The following is a 13371-nucleotide window of genomic DNA, read 5'->3' as shown; positions in this document are numbered from 1 at the left end:
CAATATATTGATCCACTTAATGGTGCCCCACAAATCCTTAGGCTCTGTTCAGTTTTCTTCAAAGTTTTTTCTCCCTGTCATTCAGATGATAATTTCTGTTGTCCTATTTTTCAAGTTCACTGATTCTTTCTTCTTCCTTTGAATCACTCTAGTGCATTTTTGTTGTAATTATTGATCTTCTTAGGTCTGAAAAAAGTTTTTGTCCAGTAAATCTTCCGTTAGGTCTTTTTCTTGGGTAGTTTCTGTTGATTAATTCTTTGAATAAACCATACTTTGATGTTTCTTTGTATAATTTTTTTTGGTGCACTTTGGTTGTTTGATTCTAACAGTGTGGTATCTCTGGCAGTCATATTCTCCCTCTTTTCTAGGGCTTGCCGGGGGTTTTTCAGTTGTTATTTGTTACCGTTTTTTTATTATTGGCCACTGTTTCTGTACTGAGGATCAGCCTGAGGTGAAAACTTTTAAAGGCTTGTCAGTTCTTTCTGAGCTTTTCCCTTGGTATACCCAGTTACTTTCTGTCTTCATCCATGTATACACTTGTTTTTAAATAAACATCCTTATCTTTAATGTCTGGCTCCCAAAAGAAGAAACATGAAAAATGAAGGGAGGGGGGTGGTAGAGTGCTTGGCCTTTATACACCCGGGAAGGCATCAGCCAAAGTAAGTGGGGCTTGCAACAATGGGGGAGGTACAGTAACAATGGCTGTTCACCTCTTTGTCTGCACCTCTTGATCAGAAGCAGGAATCAGTGATTGGAGCACAGTTAGTTCCCTGCTCTTTGGAGGATGTGGTGCTTTTTGCCCAACCTGACTCCCATAGGCTCTGTGTAAGCTGCTCTAGGAACATGTTCACAGCTCCCTGCCAAGTGGCTCAGAGTGGGACATGGCCAGCTGCTACTGTGCTGAGAGCTGAATGTAATCTCAATTTATCTTCCTCTGCATGGGACAAGGCTTCAGCAGAGTCCAGAGTTTCATAGTACTTAAATCAGACAAATTCTGCCAGTGTAGTTTTTTGTGTAGGTTGGGAGACAGATTGCTAGTGCTTTCTACTCTATCTTCCCGGAATCCTCTCCCCTTAAATGATTCATATACTTCAAATTTAAATCCCTTAAGATATGTAACTCAGACTTGTAAAAACCAGGTTTTTAAAAAAAGTAGATTATGCATGCATGTGTCAGAAATTCAGATGGCATTGGAATAGGTACAGTTTCTTCTAAGATATTCCTATTGAGACTGTCTCTTTTATAATTTTTTTCCCCAGAGATAATATCCTTATGGAAATAGTTTGTTCATATAAATGCATAAACACCCATATTTCTTTCTTCCCTTTTGTTTTTGACACAGTTGGCTGTGTATTTATGGGGAATGACCTTTAGGCCTTGCCAGGGAAAAGTTTGGATACATTATGTAGTATATGTAGACTGGTATGTGTTTTGTTGTTGTTGTTTTTTAATGATTTCTTAGTATTCCTTGGTTCTAGACAGTGCATAATTTATTTGATGAACATTTAGATTGTTTTCAACCACTTGCTATTGGTGGCAGCCATATCATAGCATTTATTGCACGTGTTTTATCTGTAAATTAAATTCTTAAAGGTGAAGGTGCCGAGTGCAAAGGATATGTGGTACATTCTGATAAATACTGCCAAATTAATCTCTCAAGAGATTGTGGCAGTGTACAACACACTAGGCATTGAAATGTGACTGCTCTTACTGATGAAAAATACCACTAATTAGTATATATCTTGTGACTTTTTAAACCTACTGCTGTTTGTTGCTACTTCAGTTACAACAACCATAAATTGTAATAAGTACAAGTTTCTTATTTTCTACCTCACCTCCTACCCAACTAAAATATATTAACTCAAACTTTACTCTTTCCAAACTACTGCTTACTGTAACCTCCATGAAGGCAAGAACTTTTGTCTGTTCCTTTCATTGGTATATCCAGTGTTCATTGAGCTGTGCTTGGCATTTATCATAGAGCAGATTTTTAAGTAAACTAATGAATAGTTTCTCTATTTATTACTTTATTCATTCCCTAATAGTTTTCCTTCATTTATTTAGTTTTTCTCTTTTCAACAAAAGTATTTTTAGACAGTAAAATAATTGACCTTGGGCTTTTTGTGGGATTATTTACTCATTAATGAACTGTTGCAGTATTGTTGAAGTAATTATTACTGCTGGTTGGAGTTGTTTTCAGTTATTTCAATAATTCTTAGGCTACAGGAGGAATGGTGTTTTTAACTTCTGGAAGTAGAGCCCTTTTCCATGTTTCTGTTTATTTTGTTTATGTTTGTTCACACTTCTCTCTTCCAGTTGAACTTTGTTCTTCTATGTTTCTTAAATAAGTTGCTTAAGAAGTAGTTAGAGGACAAAACCTTCTAGCTCTGTCTTAATATAGTATGAAATATAACTTTGGAATGAATAAGAGGCTTTGTCCTATGTATAATTTAAAAAGTAGCCAGAATTTCCTCTTTAATCCTCCTCACATGTCTTCATTGTGTGTATGTGTGCTCAGTCGGGTCCAACTCTTCGTGACCCCATGGCCTGTCGCCTGCCAGGCTTCTTGTCCATGGAATTTTCCCAGCAAGAGTACTGGAATGTGTTACCATTTCCTACTCCAAGGAATCTTCCTGAGCCAGGAATCGAACCCACATCTCTTGCATCTTTAGCATTGGCAGGCAGCGTTTTTTTACCTCTGCACCACCTGGAAAACTCTCATATGTTCATTATGCAGAACAAAATTAAAAGTGTTTCTTTTCTTATAACAGATCAAATTTAGTGCTTTCTCTTGAGATAATCTGCCAATTAGTGCTTATATGTAGTCATCTAAAATGCTTTATGTCCTTTAAGAAAGTAATGAAAGATTTCTAATTTCTTCTAAAGGCGGGATCCACAGCACCATTGTTCATTGACCATCCAGTAGAACCTGAGTCAAATGCAACCGATGGCGTAGAATTGTTCGAAGACAGTCAGCTAACCAGTCGCTCTAAAGCAATAGCAACAAAAACCAAAGAGATTGAACAGGTGAGCATCCATTCTGCTTAAAGTACAAAATCTTTTGTTCATTTTGTACACAATAGTTACAGTAAATATTTATTGAATAAATGTTTCACTTTACCTTTTTTCATTTATGACCCTGAAATTACAGTTTAAAAAATTCTAAAAAGTGTTCGATTTTATTTCACAGTAATTGTGATGAGTTTTGTCTCCCACCCCTGCTTACTTTTTTTTCTTTTAATAAAAAGCAAGCTTCTATTTTAGAAAAATATTCTAGTTAGTGTGGAGCAATTAAAAAACTACTAAACTTAATAGAGATGAGTTGAAAGAAATAGTATACCAGAATGTTATCAAATGTTATTTTTGAATACTGGGAAACAGATGTTTCTTAATGGTTTTCATTATACCTTTAATTGTTTTTAAAGAAAAAGTAAAGGATAGGTATTTAAATCTAATTTTTAATGCTATCATTTTGAAAACTCAGGATCTTGTTTTTAATAGGTTGAATAGATTGCTTAAGGAATCATCATAGGATAAAACCTATCTATGTCTTAATACAGTGTGAAATATAATTTTGGAATGGAATAAGCCTAGAGGCTTTGTCTTTCCTAAGATTTAAAATGTAGCGGCCCTTTCCTCTTTAATCCTCCTCACATATGCTCATTATGCATAGAAAAGTTGAAAGTGTTTCAGTATGGAAATATTGCCTACCTTACAGGGTATTATCACTTTATGAGAATTAAATGTAGTAAATATAAAAGGACTTTATGAAATGTAACATGTTGTATAGCTGTTTGTTTTTGATGTTGTTACTCTCTAATGCCTTGAATAAATGTTATATTGTTATAGAATCTTCTAAAAACTATTGGAAATTAAGAACAAAATTAAACCTTTTTGCAAGGTGCTGTCTATTTCCACATCAGTTAGAATCTATTTCCTTTGGTTAAATAGAAGATCTTATTTAAATCCTAGATATGATTGTGCAGCTTATATTGATGCCAATCTAATGCAAAAGATAAGAACCCAGATAGGAAATTTGTCAGTAAGCCAACAGAGTTTCAAAACAGAATTGGTTAGCAATGTCAGATGCTTGGAGTATAGGAAAATGGAGACTGAGAAAATCCTTTTTAACTTGGCTATATGGAAGGTAGATTAGTACCTTTAAAGATATCAATTAAATGAGAGTAAAATAGTTTTCTCACTAGGTGTATCTTCCAGCATGAATATGTATATCATTATTATTGTCTTTTTACTTTCACTTACTTTTCTTTTTAGCTTTTTCCCCGCTCTGCCATTTGACATATGCTTGTTTCCTTTACCATGTGGAGACTTCATGAAAGCAAGGGCTTTGTTTTGTTCACTGCTTTATCTTCCATCATTACCCACAACAGTGATTGACACGTAGTGGACTCACAAGAAATATTTGTTGTATGGATAGTCTCTTAGTTACTGAAACGAGACTGTATCTTAAACTGACCACTTAACAGTGTGCCTATGCCCAGCACTTAGTAGTAAGTGCTTGATAAATGATTGTTAAATGAATTAACTCCTTTCTTATTTTTCTTTTCCACCTGAATTGCAGTTCTTTAAAGGAGGTTTTTCTTAAGAATATAACTGGTAGAAAAACTTGACTGACCTCCCTGTTGGAAGGGAGTATTGGGTTGTTGTTTTTTAATCTTTGTGCTGTCTTCTCTTGTTATTAATCATAGTTGATCTGTTTGATCTTGACTAGTCAGAGGTAGAGCCTAGCTTGGCAGCACACAAAATTTAGTATGAAACCAGGTTTTTATATACTTTATAGATACCCATATATGTTTGACATGTACATATGACTATATTTCTGTTTTCCTCTGCCTATTGTTCAAACACATGAAAAATCTGATACTGGAGCATATATTATGCAAGGAGAGATGACCTAAAGAAAGAAAAAGGTCATTACTATATTCTGATGCATTAGAGAAGTAAAACCATTATAAAATAAAGAACTTAATGATATTAAATATTGGAATGTAGCTACCATGTTTTGGCTAGGGTACTTTAGTTTTCATATATTGACAAGAAAATCAATCCAAAATTCCTCAAAAATGTCACAAAGCTAGGAAATAATAATACGTAATTATTTTACAAATAATTATCTTAACATTATAGGGAAATGAAAAAATTAGTTTTAAGGGGGTTTGCTTCCCATTTTTTCCATTTCCAAGTTTTGTGCATTTATTTTTAAAGATTAAAGAACAGATGGATAGGAATATTATAAAGGTTTTATATTTTTCCATATGCTTGAAATACTGCATGATTTAAAATATGAATAATAGCCTCCCCCAAAAGGGCCTGCATAGATGAGGCCAACAAATCAAGCTTAGAATAATGTAGGCATGTTAATGTTGGTGTTATAGCAAAGTTGCTTTTTCTCCTTGTATGTCTAGTACAATATATTCACATATAAAGATAAATATCCACATATAATTTTTTGAAGGCTGTAAATTAGGTCCTTCAGCCCTTGAGTCCCAAGAAAGTCATTCACTTGAGGCAGTATTGCAATATATAATAAGCTAAATCTTCAGGCCAAAATTTAATTCAAAGAGCCAACAAATGTGGCTTATTTACTGTTTAAAGTCATGTATATGTAAATAGATTGGATCAGAATCACTTCAGTAAGAGTGCATTTATGTTCTTTGCCATTTTATTGCCATCTCATTCTTGGGCATATAATAATTTGGTAGGATAGAGGTACAGGTGCCTTTTTAAAAAGCTTACAGCTTGTAATCATATGGCAGAGAATCACTGGTCTAAAATCTTTGAGCTAGAAGACATCAGATTGCATCTCTGAATATTGTGTTGCTAGAGATCATTGAATCATCTTACTTTCACATGAATAGCTTTTAGTGAATATGATTCATTCTCTTGCTCCAGCACATTTATCCTCCTTATGCTTTGGATTCTGTGGTGTATCTTTTCCCCCTTATTTTTATTTCCCCAGATATCTCCTCTTAACCAATTTGGGCCACTGTTTACATTCAATTGTGGAAATACTTTCCTAGGCTTCCTGGCTTCTGAGCTTTGAGGGGCAAACTTCAGAACTTCTTCAGTCATTATGGTAATTCCTAGAGAGATCTAACTTAAAAAATTATAGGTGACTCATATTCTGGTTCAGGTGTTTACAGTTTCATTAACCTCTTAATTGTAATATATCCCACAAGCCCTCACATACCTACTATTAACTGAACTATTTGGTTTGAAAGTACATCCTACTCCTTGCTTTATTACTAGTGAGAAATCGTGTCTTTTAACAAATTGTTATTTTGAATGAAGCACACAAATTGAAATCCCCTATTATTATATAACTTCTTTGCTCTACTGTACCTTGAGGGATAAAACAATATTTACTCTTTAACTCTTTGGAATTGTCTTATTTTAGATTTACAAAATTCCTCATATTTTGATAAAGTTGTGCTTAGACATAACCTCTCAGTGAGATCCTCTGTTTTCTTGGGATCCTGGCATATAATATTTAAGTCTACTTGTAATTCCACTGGCAAGATCGGATTTAGTTTCTTCTATTTTCCTCTTTCTTCATATGGAATCCAGTGAATATACACACGTGTGTATATACATGCATACAGACAAAAAATGTGCATGTACATGGTTGACCTAGCAGATCAAATGACTAGGAGTGTCAGGGTGGCTAAAATCCTCCTAAGGACACAGAAGGTTGTAGAGAAATAGGTACTTAACGAAGCAGTATAAGGATAGTGGGTGTATGAAGTGAAAGTGAAAGTCACTCAGTGGTGTCTGACGCTTTGCAAGCCCACGGACTACAGGGCACAATACTGGAGTGGGTAGCCTTTCCCTTCTCCAGGGGATCTTCCCAACCCAGGGATTGAACCCAGGTTTCCCGCATTGCAGGCAGATTCTTTACCAACTGAGCTATTGGAAGCTGAAGATTATTGAGTTCTTTTGCCCTGGCAACTAGTCTTAAAAAAAAGAACGTTTCATCTCTTCACTCTCAAGGAACAATGCTTATATTGTGATTCTCTACCTTTATTGTACATGTAGGGGGCTTTTACAAAGAAGAGTTTCATGGATTTCAGCCATAAATATTCTGGCTAATAAGTTGTCAGAGCTTCTCAGACTTCAATGTATTGTAAATCATTGGGGGATCTTGTTAAGATACAGGTTTCATTCAGTAGTTCTGGAATGGGGCTTGAGGCTCGAATGTCTGACATTCTCCCAGGTGATGCTGATTTTACTAATAAGGAATTGAAAGGAAGTGTATTTTCGTAAGTTCTTCCATAGTTTCTGGGCTTCTCTGATGGCTCAATGGTAAAGAATCTCTCTGCAATTCAGGAGATGCACGATCTATCCTGGATTGGGAAGCTCTCCTGCAGGAGATCTCGTTTTCTTGCCTGGAAAATCCCATGGACAGAGGAGCCTGGTGGACTACAGTTCATAGGGTTGCAAAGAGTCAGACATGACTGCAGCAACTTAGCACGCACACATAGCTTCTAATGTGCTGAAAATGATTAATTACCACCTTACTTTTATGTAAGATGTTTTATACTGTTTTTTAATTGTGGTATAATTAACATGCAATATAATGTATAGATCTTAAGTATTCAGTTGGATAAGTTGTAATACTTTGTTAATAGCACCCAAAACACATATTAATGAAAGTTTTTTCTATTCAGATACGCAGTTGATTATATTGACAGCAATAAGATTTAATTAGAAACTAAAGTTATGGTTATATATCAAAAGCATGTCCTTTGGCTTAGTTTAAATATTGTCCAACCCATCTATTGAAATGTATTTTAAGTGATAAAATACATAAGGATAAAATTCAAAAGGCACAAGAGATTATGCAGTGAAAAATAAGTTTCCTTCTCACCCATACTTTTTAGCTGCCCAGTTTCTTTTCTCAGTGTATAGATAAACTGATAAGTAATATATATATATATGTATACAGAGTTTATATACAGTATTTATGTATGTGTACATGTATACATATCCTGTGGGTATGCACATATGTATATGTATATACACACACACAACTGGAACATGTTTGATTCAGGTGAGTAGAACCAAAGAGTTGGTGTGTGTGTCTCCATACTTTTTCTTTAAATACCATAGCATACTGTCTACCCTGTTCAGTGTTTTTTAGTGACCCTTCTTTATCAGTGTGTATATATATATATATACATATATATATATATGTATATAACTGCTACTGCTAAGTCGCTTCAGTCATGTCCGACTCTGTGTGACCCCATAGACGGCAGCCCACCAGGCTCTGCCATCCTTGGGATTCTCCAGGCAAGAACACTGGAGTGGGTTGCCATTTCCTTCTCCAATGCATGAAAGTGAAAAGTGAAAGTGAAGTCGCTCAGTCGTGTCCAACCCTCAGCAACCCCATGGACTGCAGCCTACCAGGCTCCTCCGTCCATGGGATTTTCCAGGCAGAGTACTGGAGTGGGGTGCCATTGCCCTTATTAATAGACATTTATAATCCCTTGGAAAACATGTTACACAGTACAGATCCTCTGGTTTCTTCACATTAAAAAGTATATATGTGTATGTTTAAAATAAACAGTATTACATTTAAAATGAACAGTTTGGGATGTGGAACAGTTGCATTAATACTGTGAGTGTCAGATGCTGTGTTTAGGTCTTGTGAAGTGCTGTGCAGGTTTTAATAATTGCATAGGAGATCAGCAGCATACCTGTTTAACTCTCATGGTTCTGATGGCTTGCCAAGTTTGAGAATAACTGTAATATGTGAGTTTGCAGAGAATCTGAACTTCTTCCTTGTACCAACCTTTGTCAGCCTTTATTAAAATATGTTAGTAGATGCAATTAATAATATCTAAGCCAGTCTACGGAGAAGGCAATGGCACCCCACTCCAGTACTCTTGCCTGGAAAATCCCATGGATGGAGGAGTCTGGTAGGCTGCAGTCCATGGGGTCGCTAAGAGTCGGACACGACTGAGCAACTTCCCTTTCACTTTTCACTTTCATGCATTGGAGAAGGAAATTGGAGAAGGGAAGGGGGAGCCTGGAGGGCTGCCGTCTATGGGGTCACACAGAGTCGGACATGACTGAAGTGACTTAGCAGCAGCAGCAGCAAGCCAGTCTAACTGTGGGGATGTATAAAGAATATTGATAATATTCTTTAAATGCTTTATTCATGATATTCCTCAGTTTACAGAAAATCACCATTTGTAAGGGGGGCAAGTCTATCTCGTCTGTCTTCTTGTTTGTTGGATAATTTAAAAAGAACAAGTACCATGAAGGCAAATTCATTTTTAAGACCTCTGGCTATTTCAGGATACTACTTAATAATATAAAACTGTTTTATGAAAAAGCTGATTATTCCTACCTATAAGTAAGTCTTTCTATTAATAGAATGGTTGATTATATATTTATTTGATAACTTACAGTTAAAGTGTACACATGAATAATTTAAGATCCAGAGAGGGTACCAATCTAATGTTCTAAAGCAGAGAGTACTCAGAGACTATTGATAGAGTGGATTGCTTAATTTTCTTCTTTACTTCTTTTAACTTTTAAAGACTTAAACATTTGTTTTAGTAAAAACATTATTTTTTATAGTCAGTCATAGCTATGCCAACCTTGTTATATGGAGGAAATGTTATTTCTTAGCCATGTAGGAGCCACTTTAATAAAAATCAAGTTACTTCAGAAATCATTTTGTTGCCTACGTAGGTCATTAGTGTTATAAGTTAATACAATTTTACACTCAGTCTAGATCAATCGACTTAATATATGGTTTCTATTTTAATTTAAATTCGACGTCAACCATTTTGTGAACGTATGAGCAGCTCACTACGTTTTCTTCATTTTTTTCCTCAAAATAAGAAGTTAGACTGAATAATCATAGTTCAGTTCAGTTCAGTCACTCAGTTGTGTCCGACTATTTGCGACCCTGTGAATTACACACCCGCCATCCCTGTCCATCACCACTCCCGGAGTTCACTCAAATTCATGTCCATTGAGTCAAGATGCCATCCAGCCATCTATCCTCTGTCATCCCCTTCTCCTCCTACCCTCATCCCTCCCAGAATCAGGGTCTTTTCCAGTGAGTTAACTCTTTGCATGAGGTGGCCCAAGTACTGGAGTTTCAGCTTCAGCATCAGTCTTTAAAATGAATATTCAGGACTGATCTCCTTTAGGATGAACTGGTTGGATCTCCTTGCAGTCCAAGGGACTCTCAAGAGTGTTCTCCAACACCACAGTTCAAAAGCATCCATTCTTTGGCGCTCAGCTTCCTTCACAGTCCAACTCTCACATCCATACATGACCGCTGGAAAACCATAGCCTTGACTAGACGGACCTTTGTTGGTAAAGTCATATCTCTGCTATCTAGGTTGGTCATAACTTTCCTTCCAAGGAGTAAGCATCTTTTAATTACATGGCTGCAGTCACCATCTGCAGTGATTTTGGAGCCCAAAAAAACAAAGTCTGACACTGTTTCCCCGATTTCCCCATCTATTACCCATGAAGTGATGGGACCAGATGCCATGATCTTCGTTTTCTGAATGTTGAGCTTTAAGCCAACTTTTTCACTCTCCTCTTTCACTTTCATCAAGAGGCTTTCTAGTTACTTTTCACTTTCTGCCATAAGGGCGGTATCATCTGCATATCTGATATTTCTCCCGGCAGTCTTGATTCCAGCTTGTGCTTCTTCCAGCCCAGCATTTCTCATGATGTACTCTGCATAGAAGTTAAATAAGCAGGGTGACAATATACAGCCTTGACGTACTCCTTTTCCTATTTGGAACCAGTCTGTTGTTCCATGTCCAGGTCTAACTGTTGCTCCCTGACCTGCATATAGGTTTCTCAAGAGGCTGGTCAGGTGGTCTAGTATTCCCATCTCTTTCAGAATTTTCCACAGTTATTGTGACCCACACAGTCAAAGGCTTTGGCATAGTCAATGAAGCAGAAATAGATGTTTTCTGGAACTCTCCTGCTTTTTCCATGATCCAGCGGATGTTGGCAATTTGATCTCTGGTTCCTCTGCCTTTTCTAAATCCTGCTTGAACATCTGGAAGTTCACAGTTCACGTACAGCTGAAGCCTGGCTTGGAGAATTTTGAGCATTACTTTACTAGCATGTGAGATGAGTGCAGTCGTGCAGTAGTTTGAACATTCTTTGGCATTTCCTTTCTTTGGGATTGGAATGAAAACTGACCTTTTCCAGTCCTGTGGCCACCGCTGAGATTTCCAAATTTGCTGGCATATTGAATGCAGCACTTTCACAGCATCATCTTTCAGGATTTGAAATAGCTCAACTGCAATTCCATCACCTCCACTAGCTTTGTTTGTAGTGATGCTTTCTAAGGCCTACTTGACTTCACATTCCAGGATGTCTGGCTCTAGGTGAGTGATTACATTATCGTGATTATCTGGGTAGTGAAGATCTTTTTTATACAGTTCTTCTGCGTATTCTTGCCACCTTTTCTTAATATCTTCTGCTTCTGTTAGGTCCATACCATTTCTGTCCTTTATCAAGCCCATCTTTGCATGAAATGTTCCCTTGGTATCTCTAATTTTCTTGAAGAGATCTCTAGTCTTTCCCATTCTGTTGTTTTCCTCTATTTCTTTGCATTGATCACTGAGGAAGGCTTTCTTATCTCTCCTTGCTATTCTTAGAAACTCTGCATTCAGATGCTTATATCTTTCCTTTTCTCCTTTGCTTTTTGCTTCTCTTCTTTTCACAGCTATTTGTAAGGCCTCCTCAGACAGCCATTTTGCTTTTTTGCATTTCTTTTCCTTGGGGATGGTCTTGATCCCTGTCTCCTGTACAGTGTCATGAACCTCTGTCCATAGTTCATCAGGTACCTTATCTATCAGATCTAGTCCCTTATATCTATTTCTCACTTCCACTGTATAATCATAAGGGATTTGATTTAGATCATACTTAAATGGTCTACTGGTTTTCTCCACTGTCTTCAATTTAAGTCTGAATTTGGCAATAAGGAGTTCATGATCTGAGCCACAGTCAGCTCCCGGTCTTATTTTTGCTGACTGTATAGAGCTTCTCCATCTTTAGCTGCAAAGAATATAATCAATCTGATTTCTATGTTGACCATCTGGTGATGTCCAGGTGTAGAGTCTCCTCTTGTATTGTCGGAAGAGGGTGTTTGCTATGATTAAGGCATTCTCTTGGCAAAACTCTATTAGCCTTTGCCCTGCTTCATTCCATACTCCAAGGCCAAATTTGCCTGTTACTCCAGGTGTTTCTTGACTTTCTACTTTTGCATTCCAGTCCCCTATAATGAAAAGGACATCTTTTTGGGGTGTTAGTTCTAAAAGGTCTTATATGTCTTCATAGAACTGTTCAACTTCAGCTTCTTCAGCGTTACTAGTTGGGGCTTAGGCTTGGATTACCATAATATTGAATGGTTTGCCTTGGAAACTAACAGAGATCATTCTGTTGTTTTTGAAATTGCATCCAAGTGCTGCATTTTGGACTCTTCTGTTGACCATGATGGCTACTCCATTTCTTCTAAGGGATTCCTGCCCACAGTGGTAGATATAATGGTTATCTGAGTTAAATTCACCCATTTCAGTCCATTGTAGTTCACTGATTCCGAGAATGTTGACGTTCACTCTTGCCACCTCCTGTTTGACTACTTCCAATTTGCCTTGATTCATGGACCTGACATTCCAAGTTCCTATGCAGTATTGCTCTTTACAGCCTCGGATCTTGCTTCTATCACCAGTCACATCCACAACTGGGTATTGTTTTTGCTTTGGTTCCGTCCCTTCATTCTTTCTGGAGTTATTTCTCCACTGATCTCCAGTAGCCTATTGGGCATCTACCGACCCAGTGAGTTCCCCTTTTCATTATCGTATCATTTTGCCTTTTCATACTCTACATGGGTTTCTCAAGGCAAAGAATACTGAAGTGGTTTGCCATTTCCTTTTCCACTGGACGACATTCTGTCAGACCTCTCCACCATAACCCTCCCGTCTTGGATGGGCCCACTTGGCATGCCTTAGTTTCATTGAGTTAGACAAGGCTGTGATCCTAGTGTGATTAGATTGACTAGTTTTCTGTGATTATGGTTTCGGTGTGTCTTCCCTCTGATGCCCTCTTGCAACACCTACCGTCTTACTTGGGGTTTCTCTTACCTTGGACTTGGGGTATCTCTTCACGGCTATTCCAGCAAAGTGCAGCCACCACTGCTTACCTTGGATGAGGGGTATCTCCTCACGGTCGCCCCTCCTGACCTTGAACGTGGAGTAGCTCCTCTCAGCCCTCCTGCGCCCACACAGCCGCTGCTTCTTGGACGTGAGGTTGCTCCTCTCGGCTGCCTCCCCTGACCTTGGGCATGGGGTAGCTCCTCTC

General features: G+C 37.4%; 1 protein-coding gene across 50 annotated transcripts in view; it reads left to right on the top strand.

Moving 5' to 3' along the window:
* Positions 1–13371, top strand: part of PPHLN1 (periphilin 1) — a 170482-nt gene that overhangs the window by 107507 nt on the left and 49604 nt on the right. For all 50 annotated transcript variants that reach the window (XM_060412749.1, XM_060412745.1, XM_060412748.1 and 47 more), the window contains one exon: positions 2887–3027. In XM_060412749.1, the coding sequence (XP_060268732.1) occupies positions 2887–3027 (141 nt within the window). The remainder of the gene's footprint in view (positions 1–2886; positions 3028–13371) is intronic.

The sequence above is a fragment of the Ovis aries genome, chromosome 3, assembly GCF_016772045.2.
Source record: "Ovis aries strain OAR_USU_Benz2616 breed Rambouillet chromosome 3, ARS-UI_Ramb_v3.0, whole genome shotgun sequence".
In the NCBI taxonomy this organism is placed as follows: Eukaryota; Metazoa; Chordata; class Mammalia; order Artiodactyla; family Bovidae; genus Ovis; species Ovis aries.
The sequence above is the reverse complement of the archived record's forward strand: the minus strand, read 5'-3'. Positions and strand labels throughout refer to the sequence as shown.